The sequence below is a fragment of the Neopelma chrysocephalum genome, unplaced genomic scaffold (assembly GCF_003984885.1).
Source record: "Neopelma chrysocephalum unplaced genomic scaffold, ASM398488v2 Primary Assembly neopelma1_61b, whole genome shotgun sequence".
NCBI classification, from domain to species: domain Eukaryota; kingdom Metazoa; phylum Chordata; class Aves; order Passeriformes; family Pipridae; genus Neopelma; species Neopelma chrysocephalum.
The window spans coordinates 1,090,660-1,106,701 of record NW_020897717.1 but is presented as its reverse complement, the minus strand read 5'-3'; the positions used below and the strand labels follow the sequence as shown (position 1 = coordinate 1,106,701).

The 16,042-nt window shown below is 36.7% G+C and overlaps 1 protein-coding gene across 3 annotated transcripts in view; it reads right to left on the bottom strand.

Annotated features, from left to right (window-relative positions):
- Positions 1 to 16,042, bottom strand: part of ZFAND3 (zinc finger AN1-type containing 3) — a 137,228-nt gene that overhangs the window by 47,960 nt on the left and 73,226 nt on the right. For all 3 annotated transcript variants that reach the window (XM_027681748.1, XM_027681750.1, XM_027681749.1), the window contains exon 4: positions 2,040 to 2,219. In XM_027681748.1, coding sequence (XP_027537549.1) covers positions 2,040 to 2,219 — 180 coding nt within the window. The remainder of the gene's footprint in view (positions 1 to 2,039; positions 2,220 to 16,042) is intronic.

Here is a 16,042-nt window from a genome sequence, read left to right as displayed (position 1 = left end):
TATCATAATGATCCCATACACTGGCTTCTGGTGAATTACCACAATTCTATTCAGAACAAAACATAGCTGTACATCTTCACATGGCAGAACAAAATATGAATCTTTGAAGAACACAGTGGGAACAAGAGCAGTGCATGCTTTATAGAACATGCTGCAAAATAAATAATGTTGTACAGAAAAAAACACCTTCAAATTAAAATCAAAAAGACATTTAAAATTTGGGCATTCTTCATTACAGAAAGAACCTTGTACATAGAGACCATTATCCATCAGAAAAGCTCCATCTGTGTATAATTATTTCTGGTAAATGATATTAAGCATCATTAAAGAGATAGTGAGGATGTGAGAGAAGACAGAGAGAGCTCAAGCTGTAAATAAATCTCTCTACTGTATTTCACTTAAAACACCCCATCAGGAAGTCATAAAGAGGGGGGTTTTTATAGGTAATATTTTCAAATGCTCTGCAGGCTGTGCTGCCTAATATCCATCACGTTCAGTGTATGTTCACAGGCTTGCAGCAATTCAGGACGAAGGACACAATTTCATTCTTATCCCTGTAATCACCTTCTCACTTACCAAGTCCTTCTCAGACACAAGAGAGATACTTTGTTGTAATACGATTTAATTTCTACCTGAACAAATTTTCAGAAAACCTGACCCAGTAAGCATTAGAGGAGCACCCTGTAATACTAAATAGTAGATCCTGGCCAGTAAGCCTGTGAAGGCCAAATGTGTTGCTGAAGCATAATGTGTTTTCCTGAATTCTCCAGGAAGGTTGTTTTAAGGCCTTGTTTTTATGGCAGGCTACAGGTTTCCCCTGAAGATGCACTGGACAGAAGGAAGAGATGAAGGGTGGTCAGCAGCAACTGTGTATGTGAAGGAGAGACAAGAGTTACATGGCAAGTTTAGTCTTACTACAAGAAGTACTATCAGATCATTCACATTTGAACAGTGTTGTATCCCTGACAATATTCTCAAATACCAAGAGAAAACAATATCTCAGTTTAAAATTTTACTTTAGTTAGTCTAATAAACTACTGCAATCCCAAAATCATATTTTTTGCTTTGTCCACAGCCAATCTGCATAAGTAAAAGCTCTTCAGACCTGTAAAGAGAATAAATACTTTGGCAACACGGCAAAATCATCCCATGCAAATAGTTAACACAACTGAAAGCAAGTATATTGAAGATTTTTTAGTCCCAGTGCTTTGTCAGCATTGTTATTTCCAGTAGGTGCCTCAGTGTTGAAGAACCAGAGTCGCTTTTGCAAATTTCCTACTGAAAACCCAGCATTTTCTTGCAATGTGTATATCTATTTACTGGCCCCAACCTTAAGTATACTCAGCTCAAGAGGGTTTCTCTCCATAGAGCACTTTCTAAAATAAAGCTACAATTGCAGGAAAATGAAACTACGAACTACACATTGAAGTTTAGCTTGTAGAATGCAGATTTTAAAACCCAATACATTAGATACAGGATGAACTTATATAAAGGTTTCAAATAATTTAAAAGACAATTTTATCTCATTGTGTTTGCTAATTTTTACCATCCTAACTTACCTTCGGGGAGAATTTTTGCCTGACAGTTCAATATAAAAGAAAGATGGGTCGTGAAAGAAAAGAATGAATTACCACATGAAACAAGCTTTATCCAAGCAGCATCTCAGACAAACATGCATTACAGCCAGTGTTATGTGCAACTGCAGTAATTAAAAACCAACATGTTTTAAAGTCAAATTTCACAAGATACTGGTGTTTATGCTAGAATATATATATGAATTTACCAGCAACGTGAGGAGTTCCTCAAAATTAAATTGTATACTGCAGTTCAAATGGCCATAAAATTAGTTTAAAACCTCTATGATTAGTTTGTTCTGTGGTTAAAGCCATCAGTGTCTATTTTGTGAATAGCTTCTAACCTTTTCCTTCGCCCCAAAAGTCAGGCCGTTTACTTCCAAAGGGAGTCAGTGAAACCCAAACCTGAGAACAAAGCAAAACGTTTATGCCTCCTTCGCTTTCACTTAGGAGTCATGCACTTACATTCCTCTTTGCTCGGTGAAGTTACATTCAGTTCTGTCAAAAGCTGCTGGTTGGAATTAGCGGCCTGCGTGGTTAGAGAGGTATTGCTGTTGTCACTGTTCGTTTCTCCAGAGAACAAATCTGACTGGTTGCTGCTTGTGCTGGGAGTAGAGTCATCGTCTGGCTGTTTCTTCTGGAAATCTATCAAAACCAAGATTTCATATGTCATCCCACTTGCTCAATCTAATCATCAAATTTTATGCTAAATAACCCCCCCCAACATAACAAAAATACCCCCAAAACACTGCCAGAGGTATAATCATTCTGATAATTTGTATATCTCATACAACACAAAGGGCAGCCTGCAAGTTTTTACTTCAGATATAAACTATCTTAGAAGTTACTTGCTGAAGAAAACATCTTTAGAACTACACAAACGTCTTGTTTCCCTAGCCTTTCAAAAGTACTCAAAGTTACCACAGCACACAGTATCATTTTTAAAAGGATTCACACAAAGCATGTACAGAAGCATAAAGGAGCAAGCAAACATCCAATGAAGGAAGAACCAAGGCATGTGACACAGCACTAAGTAAATGTTACACTTCTCACTGCCATTACATAAAATCCCACCAGTAACAGTCCTGGCGAAGCCAGCGTAGACAGCTATAGTTCCAGGTTGGCATGGGGGAGCTGGTGAGGGATTGCCTTTGCATCATTGGTTTGATGGGGATTTGGGGGTATGTGTGTGTGTGACACGTGTGCTGGGGTGTTTCCTCCTTCCTTCACTCACTCCAACATTGGTATTAAAAGCTGCTCATTGATCTATGAGCAGAGAATCAGGTATAGAAAATAAACTACTAAAATACATTAAAGTAACGTATAAATGATTTGGCTTCAAAGTTTTCCTTCTTTTCTGTTGGTCAGTAAGTGCTAAGTCACAGTTGTCTCCAAACTGCCCCCATAGTCCAAATTCGATGTCTTTGACAGACACCATGCTCAGGCTTACCTTGCCTCCAAAGCAGATTCAGGTTTGAGGGGAAATATTTTCAAGTGCAAATCCCCCACTGAAAGCTTTTTCCCAAACCCACTGTCTTAATATCTGATTGATCATAGCATAAGTCTCAGTTCCTACCACCTACGCTACCGGATTTCAGTCTGGCACACTCTGCCTCTGGAGAGCACCCCTCTCAGCCAAGCGGATTTTGGTTTGTTTAACATCCAGTTTTCTCCCAATGCAAAGGCACCTCTTCCTTGTAAAGAAACAGCTGAAGTGCATCACCTCTTGGTATTTCAAAATACTTTTTTTGTAAATGACATATAAAGGTAGAACTTATTCAATACCCAAATAAATAAATCAATCAGTATTTGATTGCTCATTATTATATCATGGTAGAGAGAAAAACAAAGCAGTCTATAAATATTTGCAGATGATGATGTGTTAGAAACACAGGTTGCCAACATGACTCACTGGGATTGGGAAGCATTACAGTCAAACAGTCCATAAAGGCTGATTTAGGATTTAAGTGATTTGCCAGAAAAAATAAGCTGTAATTTCTGCTGTGGAAGAGTCAGCCAGAAGTCCAGATTGGAGAGGAAGAAGCTCAAAGCCAGGGAGGTGGAGAAGGAGAAGAAGAAAGAGGAGGAGGAGGAAGCAAGTGGCAGGCAGGAAATCATCCACCTTCACAATCCAGTTCTGAAAAATCAGTGGGATGCTTTTTGTCAGGGACAAGTTACTGGACCCAGAAAGATGTCCTACTCAGTGCTCACTAGTTATCAACAAAGTTGCACCCGAATTTGGCTCCTGGATATTATTTATGTGTTTGTGCAATCAAGAAAGCTTCAAGCACTTGGGATTCTGCACCAGCCACAGTCAGGCAGCTGCAGCAGTTGTAAGAGTTCAGAGCTGTCATACAGCAGCAAATCCACCATGGCAGTGAAATGCTCTTTGCCTCCATGAACCCACGACTTCGTGTTCAGAACAACGTTTACTCAGACTGCAAATCAATTTACTTTCAAAAAAGTCTTAGCCTGCTCAGCTGTGTGGAACCTGAGAATATCTCCTGTCCCCCTTTTTAACCATGTTTCCACCACAGACAAGAGTACTTGAGGAAAGTGTTGAGACTGATGATCCCAAGTGCCCTGAAACACACGAACTGTGACTGAAGCTGTACCACTCAAACTACAGCAAATCATTAACAGCTGCTTTAGTAATGGGGTGTCAACAGCAACACAGCACCTGTTCGGTAATAGAGGTTATATGAGCTGCATTATATTTGTTCTGTGTATTCTGGAGGGCATTTGGCTTCTGTCAAGCAGGACTCTCCTTAGCACAAATAACTTGCAGATCACCTTGCTCTCCCCGTAAGCACAAAAAGCTGGCAACAGTTACAGGAGAGTTGTGTCTGAATAAATCCAGTTAAGCCTTAACTGCTTAATAAATAAAACAAAACCAAAATACACACATGATACAGGCAAAACCCTGGCAAGTTTTGAAAGGTAAGCTTTATTCTGATTAAAATCAGAACGTAGTTCTGTTGACAGAACAATGACCTCTCCTAATAATCTCAACACGGAAAAAACAGAACAAGAGTTGGCAAGACATTAATCAACATTTCCAAAAGTTCCTATTTAATTGGAGAGGCATGCAAAACACTTCAATTTAAATTATCTTTTTCCTTCATTTTTACTGAGACTTCCAATCTGTTAGCAAATTCTATGCAAAAATGCACAAGACGGACCAAAACTCCATCAAATCTGCATCACCCTTTCCCAGTTAATGAAACACATCTTTGCAAGTTTTAACAGAAACTTCAATTGCTACACAGGTTTAGTGGAAGCAAACTTTCTCCATTTGTCAGAAAAGATGTTTTCTCTTTCTTCTCAACGCTGTCTCCTTTTCCAAAGTGACTTCAGGTTTGGGGATTTTTTTTGTTGTTGTTTGTTTTTGGTCATTGTGATGGATTTTTTTGTTGAAGTGCAAGATATCCTGTTGTTAGTTTTATGGGGGAGTCAGCCTCAAAATAAGACATGAAAATTAGCCATTTCCTGCATGGGGGAATAATAGAAGGAAAGATCTATCAATAAAATGCATGAAATGCATTCAGTAAACTATTACTGGATGTCAGAGAAGTTGCTAGTAGTAAGTAGCAACACTGTCAGTCTTCTTAGCTCCGTAATCCTTTTTCTTTGTTGAGTTTAAGGGTTGCACCCAGCATCTCAACAAGCTGAGCAGGAGCAGAAAATCTTATGCGCTGGATGTCAGTAGTGTAATTTTTGTTTTGTTGCTTAGGATTTCTTTGTAAACAAAACAATGACTATGTGCATATACTGATGTGATGCAAATATTTCATATTCTATATATACAATGAATTGAAATAGTTTAGACTAAAAGAAAGGCAAGAAGCCACATTTGTTTCCATATTTCAGGTGATAAGTTCTTTTGCAGGATAATCTTTCACCCATTTGTATTAATAAAATAACATTGATAATGAAGGCCATTGCCTTTACAGCTTCTGATTCTAACCCATAAAACCAGCATCTTCTGCACAGCACTAAAACCTGCCAGTTCATTTGTCCAATTACTGTGACCAGGTTAGGGTGATCAATCAGAAAGAGCCCCAGCATGTTTATTTCACCCATTACCTCAAGATCAAACAAATATCTAGAACATCCAACCATTTCCATCACCTAAAATACCTGATTCTGTGACACAAAAAAATCAGACAATCCCAATTATTTAGCTTACTTTTGCCATCAATGTCCAACAAAATACCTAAGAAAATCTTGAGTCCTCAACTTTTGCTTAACTCTAAGGACTCTGAGACTAAGCAAGAAACGACTCTTCAGCTTCTGGTAACTTCCATGATTACAGTCAGTTGAAACTTGAGGTGAAGGCAAATATGAACAGTATCAGCATGTCATAAAGCATTTTCTTCTGAAAAAGACAGGCATGACAAAGCATTACATGAAATTAATACTAAGTCAGAGAGTTTCCTCATTTGCCCTCATGCTATGGTATAAGACATTATAGCATCTCTGAAATTCCCAGTCTTAAGCTCTCCTTTTGGGTTATTTTAAGGGTCTAAGTTACAAATGCTTCCTATTCTCTAGCCTATAACAGATGTTTTCATTAATAAGAAATGGGTTCATTCAAATAAATTATAGATGTTGGAAGAAGTGTCAGAGTAAACAGAGAGGAGAAAATTAGAGTCTTTAAAGTAATTATTTTGACTGATAGGCAATATTACACACTTCTTTATTCTTCAGTCCTACAGTTCCCATAACTTAGCAGTGTGAACTAGCAAAAAGGTTATTTGGAGAGTGCTTGCTTCTTACACTGCATTAGATTTGCAATCTGCACATTTTCTATTACTGGAGCACCTTGTTCTTTTACAGAGGAAAAATGAATGTGTTAGCATAACATCAAATGTCTACTAGTCCATGAGTATCTCAATGTACACAACAGACTTTACCTTACTCTAGTCTACTCAGAAAACAGTTCCACACTTAAGAGAAATGGCATTTTGAGGGTACTCTTTGGGAAGTAACACAAATGTTATGACATTGAAACTGCTACTGTGAAATCTTTAAGTTATTGCATCACTTTTTTTTTTTTCCATCATGTATCTTGAAAAACTGCTCATATGTGACCACGGAATAGTACTGAAAGTCCTGAAGTTTTTATTTATTTATTGAGGACTCTTCAGTGACTTCTGGTATTTCAAGTGTCTTTCATATATAACTACATTTTGCATAATAAATTAAGGTGAAATGGATAAAACCTTCACTTTCAGTAGGTACTTGAATGCAATCTAGAGCTCCAATAATGGACTGGCAATAACACTCGTCTTGGGAAGAGAAGTTTTAGTTTTTTTCTTTTTAAATAACACACAGACAGAAAGATGCATTAGCCCAATTGCTGAATGATCACAGATATCCTGCTATTAGAGGAATGCACTGCAAAACATGCACAAGCACTTCCATTAGAAGATACCAAACAAAGTCATAAGAAGGAATCAGAGGTATGTGCTAATTCTACTAAATTATATTTATAAATATGTAAGTAAAATATATTAGACTGGAGAGTACAAAATAACAATTGCAGTATGTTCTTATATGAGCTATCAGCAGATCTCATTGCTTTCAGAGTTAAGTGCAAAGTACAGAGAGAATTAACAAGCAGCAAAAATATTAGAAAGGTGATTTTCCATAAGACTGAACTTTATTTAGAATTACAAGCACATGTGGTACAGGAAAGCCATTCAGCTCTTAGGGGTTTTATTCATAAATAAAACATTTTCTTTTTTTTTCTTTTAGCTTTTGTTCTTCATGAAGAAAAGCTGGAGTTCTTTATGCTTAGTTATCCTTTATGATTGCTATAATTTTTAAAATGGCAAGACATTATTAATAAGAGTTTGAAATAAAACTGAGCTTTCCATGTTGCATATACTGAGTTTTACATTTATATTTTATTTTCTTTTCAAATAAGCAGGAAAGTACTACAAAAAGGGCAAAATTAAAAAGATGCATCTGCAAGGGCAGTAAACAGACAGTGAGAGAATGTACCTGCAACTACATGTATTTATCACTCCAGAATTAGGATCAAGTTACATAAGACCACCTTATTTGTAAAATTACTGGGCTGTATAAATATTTTGGGGGATTAGTTTGGTGTTATGTTGTGGAGGTTTTTGTTTGTTTTGGTTTTTTTGGGGGGTGGGGGCCTCTCCCCAGGAAGTCTGTTAACATTGTGTTTTGAGCAGTTTTTCTCTCAAAATAAAGACACTCTTTGCTTAAAGATGACATTCCATAATAGTCCCTCTTTCTCTTGGCTCGATAAAATGATTCATCCCCAAAGCTACACAGAAAGCTCGAGATTTGACTACCAGATTCTGCCTACTATTTAGCAAGAAAATTCATGAATAACTAATAAACAAAGACTATCAAGACAACAATCGTAACAATGTTACAGATGACCTTGAACTTAAGATTGGGGTCATTAATATATATGCACACCTTTTTAAGGAAGGAAAATGCAGTTTTGTATAAAAGAATCTACAGTAACCGTATTAACCAGGCTTTGCCATTTTTACAGCATATGATCCCACTATTTCCAAAGCAGTTGTGAAATCCTAAATTGATGAAAAAGGAATTTCATTATCATCTAGAAAGTATCCCCTGAGAGCAGCTTCCCCAAAGAACAAACACTCCTTGCTCTGCCTGATAATAACAGTTTGCTTACTGTATCTATTTCAGTACAGACCAGGGACAAGGTCACTGAAAACTTCTGGACCCTTATGTCACATTTCCCATTGTTACTTAAAGTAGCAAGTTTACATTATTTCAAGTAAAATTTTTTTATTCTGTAAAACTCAACAATGTAAAAAAGAATAAATATTATTGATTGTCATCACAGGACCCAAAGTGTTGAAGCTATGAGGAGTAAACTTCTATATTAACAATCCACTTAAAATTTCCTCTAACAGAATCAATCGGGTCCTCAGCATTCATACTTTTAATTCATTACAGAGCCATACAGTGAGAAAGCAGTACATGAAGGCACTATTACACTGCAAAACCTAAAACCAGTGAAGGGCTATCTATACAGCACCTGCATCTGGTAAAACTAGAAAATGAAGACAATTTAATACCCAACGAATTGAGACTGTATGGATTCTTGAATCTGTATCAAACGACATTGGTAATAGTCTAATACAAAGAGAAATTATGAAATTTAAATAACTAGACAAAGCGATCACTCCATTGTGATTGCAAGAAATATTTTATTTTTCATTACATGTACAGTGGGTATTCATTAGGAAGGACATGTATCAAAACAGACTACTAGTAAGATACCGAGTGGGCAGCTTGCCAAGGACTCTTATATGCTGCCACTGAAAAGATGGCAATGACAACAATTTTATCAACTCCAAGAAACAAGACAAGAAACTCCGACACTTAACCGCCAGGAAAAGTAAAATGCTGCAGCCATATGAAGGATCCATTTGGCACTTAAGAAGAACAAACATTTAACACGGTCTGGGGGTAATACAACAGTGGTAATATAATAGAATTAAATATAGGAAAATTTTTAAAAAGTACCTGGGGGAAACATCTAAGCAGCTGTGACCTACAGAATTCATTCTCAAAGACTACTCGGAAAACGTGCGACATGAGCATTTTACAACAGATGAGACAATTCTAGAAAATATTCAAAAGTGTAAGCTTAAAATTGACTAAGAGCAGCACAAAACCTACCAAAAATGGAGCTCTGTTGTTCCCCTAAACTTCTGTATCTTTATCATTAGAACTCTTTCAGTACTAGTATCCCTTTACGAAACTAAACAGATTATTAAATTTCCCATTGCAAGTGGGATACAAATTCAGTGATGATACATCAAAATCTATGCTCCTAAAGAGGGAGAGGCATTCATTCTGCTTAGAAGAAACTGATCAGTGAACAAAAACTCTGCAACAGCAGTGAGTCCTACAAAGTAAACTAACGAAATGAACTTCTCAAGGTGTGTTTGTAATAAATCAGAGATCTTGAAAACGGGATTGTTAACTGACAGAAATAGAATTTAATTACCACTGATATTATTCTGGACACTTCATTCACAAGGCACGTAGGAACTACTGTTTTAATAAAAGAAATGTTTCAATTAGCTTTTCTTGTACTGGAGCTATCTTTCAAGTTGCCTTATCATGCCCTTTCCAATACCTAGAGAGAACCCTCCAATTTCAAAACAGACGTCTATAACTTTTTAATTAATTCCTCCAATCTAATTTATGCGGTTTCAATTAAAGTGAACGTTTGCCTCATTTTCTGTCAATAACAGTCACATTTATGGTTCGAGTATTCCCCAATATTTGAATACACCATAAATCCTCAGGATTTTCTCAAGGAATAAAAGGCCTCTACAGTAAATGAAACCTTTCTAGTAGTAACCCACTGATCAGTTCCCTGTCCCTCATCTCCAGTTAAGGCACCTTAATAACTACCAATACTGAAACTCTCAGAACATTCCTCAGAGTTACTCATTTATCAGATTCTTTTCCCCAATCTCCTCTGAATATCCCAGAGGCAGAGCTAAAGATTGTTCTGGAAGAGAAGGGAAAGCAGGTACTCATTTCCTGGCCTCAATTCCCCAGAGCCAACCAAACCCTTTGAAATGTGTGTCTGTGAGGAAGATTTAGTATTTTACCATTGTTTTGGTTTTACCACCAAAGCAATGAATGGTGAGATGAAGTATAAGGGGTGATGATCTTCCCACTCCTCTCAACCTTACTGCAATCTGATGCTGCTTCTTGTAATAAACATCTGCCTTTCACATGCAGTAGCTAGAGAAACGTATGGAGAGGAAACTCCAAGTCTGACAGTCCTCAATTTTTGGGGCAACAACTTTGCAATGGGTGGAGTTTATGTAAGCCGTTTGTGACTTCAATAATCTGCAATAATATGAAAAAATTGGAGGTAATTTTAATCACAAAAATGAGAAAGCTCATTGAAATCTCATCTGATACCTCTGTGCCTTAGCTTCAAGCTCCACAGTTTACTAACTTTCCAAAGGAGTCTAGAAGCTTAAGGGAATAGCTATATTCTCCCATTTACCATCCCCTCCATCCTATTCTATAATCATATAGAAACGCAGAAGAGTAGTGTTCAACCTGCCAAAAAAAAAGAAAAAAAAAAAGGCAGGAGTTCAAGGACCAAGGAAAGAAAAGTTTATCTAAGTTTATGAATCAAAAAGCTCAAACACCGCAAACTCTCACTGCAAACTACCATGTTACATTACATTTTGACTATGGAACACCATGGCTCAGAAACCAAGCCCAAACTTAAGCATACCATGCTTATTTTCAGCAAACTTTAAATATTTATTTCTTTTCCAGTCCTTTAGGAACAAAAACATATTTATGCGCAGACATCAAATAAATGCCTACATAAAATAAACATTGCTTAGGCCTGTGAGCAACAAAACATGCTGGAGTTTTGAGTTAATAAAAATGTCTTTATTTCTTATTAAAATTATCTTCTAGAAGAAGACATTAGATATGTTGAATTCAAGTCAATGACAACATTCATTTTTATTATTAGCCAATTAGTCCCAAAGAAAATAGCTGGAGCGCATCTCAGCATTTGAAATCGGTACAAAATTGCTGCAAAAATAAGTCATCTATTGAGTTAATATCTGAAATTCATGGATTTTTAAAATGTTTTTTTCTTAAAAATGCTGACTATTTAAATATTGATCCTTCTTTTAATGCAAAGAAATCAGGAAAGTGTAGAAGAGGAAAAGGAATGGAAAAACTTCTCAGAATGATACATTCCTGTCCCCCCAGTGGAAACGACAGATAAATACACTTCTCCTTAATTCACTTATTTTTATATAGCAAACACATGTGAACTTGAAGCATCTCTTATGATGATGAAATGATCCTTCTGCCTGTCAGAGCTTGAGGATCATTGCTGAAATTGCCTAAAACACCTACTCGTCTATGTCTTTATTTCTGTATTAAGACAAAGTGCAATAAGAAAGAGGCACACACCATATCCACAATTTGTGATTTGATGTGATCTGACTTCTTGTGCTCCCACTTGCAAGTTAAAGCAGCTTTTCACCGGTGGTGTTTCCAGAGCTCTGGCTTGTAAATGGTTGTTATTTGGCATAATAGATGTGGAATCCTTTAAATGGGAGTCTTCAGTAGCAAAGCATAAAACTGCAAATCAGAGCACTGATGTGCTGACTTTGAACATTTATTAAATGCTGGTAATGTTGGGATCCTGCACATAAAAGCAGCTTTTGTAGCCAGTCCTCCACGTTCAAAGTTTTGTTCTTATGAGTTTACCAGCATCACGGTCATGGAATTAGGACTTCTACTCATGGAAGGGCCCCAGCTTTTTTGCTTTTCATCTAGAGCCTTAGAGAAGATTTAAAAGGTTTCACAGGTTCTACTATTAATGACATGCAAAAAAAGTAAAAACTGTTTTGAGTGTTCAGCCTAGACAGCTGGGATAAGAGCAGTTTTCACTATGCTGTGAAAGAACAGAAAAAGTCACCATAAAATGCTTACTAAACAGAAAGAAAAACAAGGATGAAAAATGTTATTCTCACACATTCAGCTAGTTTAATACACTTCCTGAAGTTTAATGGCCAAGAAAAGTAAGGAACTAAAATATGCCTTCAAGAAGCATTTGAAAGCATTCTTTCAAACATTCTGTGTTATGCCTAAACAGAGCTAGAAATAACAATTCTACAGTCTCTTTGGGGGCTCACAGGCCATCGATTGATAGATTGAACCCATCCCTGAAAAGTACAGGAAAAAAAAATCTTAGAAATTATCTGTTTCTTGGCATTAATATGCTACAAAATAAACAGTTAACAACAACCTTTCTCTTGCAGTTAGGGTGGCTAACTGTGTTTCAAGTACAAGTAATTACAGAAATTACTTTGGAAACTAACTGTAAAATTCAGATCAAATAGTTAAATACGAATAAACTAAAAGATTAATTAAATTTTCAGAAAGAGCCAAATGATTGCTAGAAGCTATTAGCTGTTTCATGCACGCTGTTCTGATTACCTGCTTAACGTACCAACATCCATAGAGCCTATCCTTAGAGCCCAGTAAAAATGGCAAAATGCAACTGGATCCCAGCAGCAAGAGGGGAGGGTGGGAGAAAACATTAATTAATTGACAAACTCAGAATAAGTGGGTCAAGCAGCCCAACCCTCCCCCATCATATTCAGAGCTGCAGTGGCAGGCAACCATATACACAATTCAATTATCTTTTAAAGAAGTTCTACTAGCTCTTCAGTAGCAGTCTGAGAGGTGTTCCCCACCAGGAAGTTTCCAGCTCAGTGCATGACAGAGCAGACTAAACAACGTAATGTCTACCAGCAGAGGGAGGTGTTCCATTAGGCTGCATTTTCCAAAAACTTCCTTCCCTGCACATTGATTTCTATTCTAATCATCTTCACTAGGGAAAAAGCTTCCTTCTTGCTGTAAAGACAGTCTGAAGAGTCTCTTGCTATGTATATACATTTTAGACCAATTACTGCTATGGCAAATTTGATTATCTATTTAACAGAAGCAACTTGGTGACTAATCCATAATTTCCATCTCAAACAATCAACAAAAACCCTGCCCTTTATCCTCTTTCTGACCCATAACACAATGACAATAGAAATGCTCATCTTCCATATGACTGGGGACCGTTACAGAATTTTTTCCAAAACAGAAACTACATCTACTGTTTTCAGTGGGAAGAAGAAAAAGGAAAAAAAAAAGAAAAAGAAATGTGAAGTGGCACCACCTGCTACCTTCCACAGAATCAGTTCAGCACATTATCAAATTTGAAAGATAAATTTTAAGTTAAATAGGAGAAAAAGAGACATAGTTGCAGAAACAAGACATGTAATTTCATCTTTGGTAAATTCTGCTGCATAAATTTGTGGAATAACCAGTAGTGCAGTTTCCTAATAGACAAAGGAGTGGTACCAACAATGTCTAATTTAATTTTGGCACAAGTTTGAATGGACAGAAACAGACATCTCTGGAAGAAGATTCAGAGTGCTTACACGAGGAAAAAAACTACTGCTATACACAGGACCTAAACCCACTCTGACTACAGTGGGCAACTCAGTTACGCATGGAAAAAAAAAAACTATATCCCAACCCAGCCATCTTGCTTTACAATGGTTTCAGCTATTCTGTATAAGTAATAAAACCAAACCCCTTGTGTTTGGAGGGGAAAAAAAAAAAGAGGAGTTATTTCTTTCTCACAGAGCTGAACAGTTAATACCTGAGAGACTCAAACCAACAGCAAATAGAAATGCAGATGAAAAACAGAGAATTAGGTTTTCCTGTGTGTATCCCTTCAAATACAGGGTATAACAACTCCAGTATTCAGGAAAAGAAACCTGTCATCCACTGCATTGGCTATTTCTAATTGAAGTCTGCAAATTCATCAATACATGCACATTAGATGGTAACTTTTATCAGGAGAATCTCCAACATTAAATCTCATCTTGCTGGAGAAGCAGAAATATACCTAGGAAAAAAAAGGTGAGTAAATTTTTCCCTGTGAAATGGATTTTGCTTGGAAACAGTGACAGTAAATCTAACATGTAATATTCCCTGGCTGACTTTCCACTGTTCTTCCTCATCTAAAATACTGTAAAGTAACATTTCAATGCTGCCTAATTGTCTGTACATTAAAATATCTCTGAGGCAAACAACTTCAGGAGTTACTCTTCTGAAGGATAGATTTTATTCTCATCATCATATAGTAAGACCATAGTGACAGATATAACACCAGACACATTTTTATACCTATATATAAAATAAATTTCAACAAAAGAAGTATATTTAGCACAGGTAAAAATGTAAGAAAAAAGAAATTTTTTTTCTACATGGGACAGGAACAATGGAACCCTTGATTTTATTCATACTATGGGATTGAATTATCTCTAGAAACATTACTTAGATGCACAAAAAAAGATGTTTTATATGTTTATTTAAACAAAAAATGGGTTGCACTAGATATTTCAGAAGTCAACTTCAGGGAACATTTGTCTTTCTATTAGTTGTCCAAGGTTTCTGTAAACATTAATACATTAAGATTCACAGCAAATAACAGTGGCAGTTCAACTTGAAAACAGAAGTAAAATGAAGGGATTTCAGGTGATCACATCAAACCACAGCCTAACATCTGAATTTTTCTTCTCCTAGAACTAAATTCCAAGTTGAAGCATGTTTTCTCCAAGACTTTTAATCAAGAAATTAATTTGTAGACCTGCATGCTGACTGCACTGATATTCCACAGGAACTCAAAGTCTGAATCTTGCATCTTGTTTCATAAAGGCAAGTCATCTGCAAATCTCCTACACTTGATTTCAGAGACTCAAGAGAGCTGCTGGTTATGCCCTATCTTCTTCCTGCCAAATTCAGCAATGACTAAGAACACATTAGCACTACAAACACCCTGATATGAAACCCATATATCCAATTCCATCAACATACTCCCTTGCTAATTAATTTGGGACCTCTGCAACACACTCTGGGGCTTCAATTTACAATCTTCTCCAGTTCCCAGTTCAGAACATAAATCTTGACTGCAACACTGGCCTGGTTTCTTGCTTATTCCTTCATTTCCAAGTTCCCCAGGCTATATTAGAATATGTCAGCTGCATCTGAGATAAACAGTGTGATTACAGAAGCTCAACTTTCAATTACAAGATTTCAGGACCTCATATTTAATTTAAGGAAGAACACTCATTTTTACGTTTTGCAGACATTTACACTAACAGCTTTGCCTAGTCTGTCCTGAGTTGAATTCTGCTGTATTAAATTACAGAGTTCTGGTTGTGATGCTACTTGAATTAGTAGATATAAATTTGCACATTTAAAAAAACTTTTTAAAAACAGACAAAAAAATTAGTAGCCCAAAAGAGACCATGGTGGCAGAGGTGACAAACGAAATCCAAGCTTCTGTAGTGTGTTCAACTGGATTATCTCAAACTGCTTTACACTGAGCTGCACACCATTTAGAGTGAAAAATGTCCCATGCTATATAACTGAAGCTTAAGTTTCCACTTACTGTCGAGCAATCTTTTCAGTATTATCAAACATACTTTCAGTGTTGCTGGTTATATTTTCATAACCACTTTGTAAGGGTATCCAATTGCCTCCAGAGATAGGGAGAAGCTGTGTACGGAGAAAAACTAAGCCACTTGCCCAATTTCATGCTGGAGCTGTATGACAAATTCAGGAAGCCTATATTAATTTCAAATTTAGGAAGGGTTTTTTTGGTGAGTATTTTTAGAAATTTTGAGAACAGTTTGTCCTATTTGCTTGGTCTGGCACCTTGGTCACTACTGATGACAGGGTGCTGACTAGTCATACCTTTGGCTGGCCCTGTACAGACACTCTTTTATTCAATTTCATGAATTATTTAGGCATTGCTCGCTTATGCACAGGAAACAGTTTGAAGAGAGCAAGCAACACCATAACAAGAATGGAGC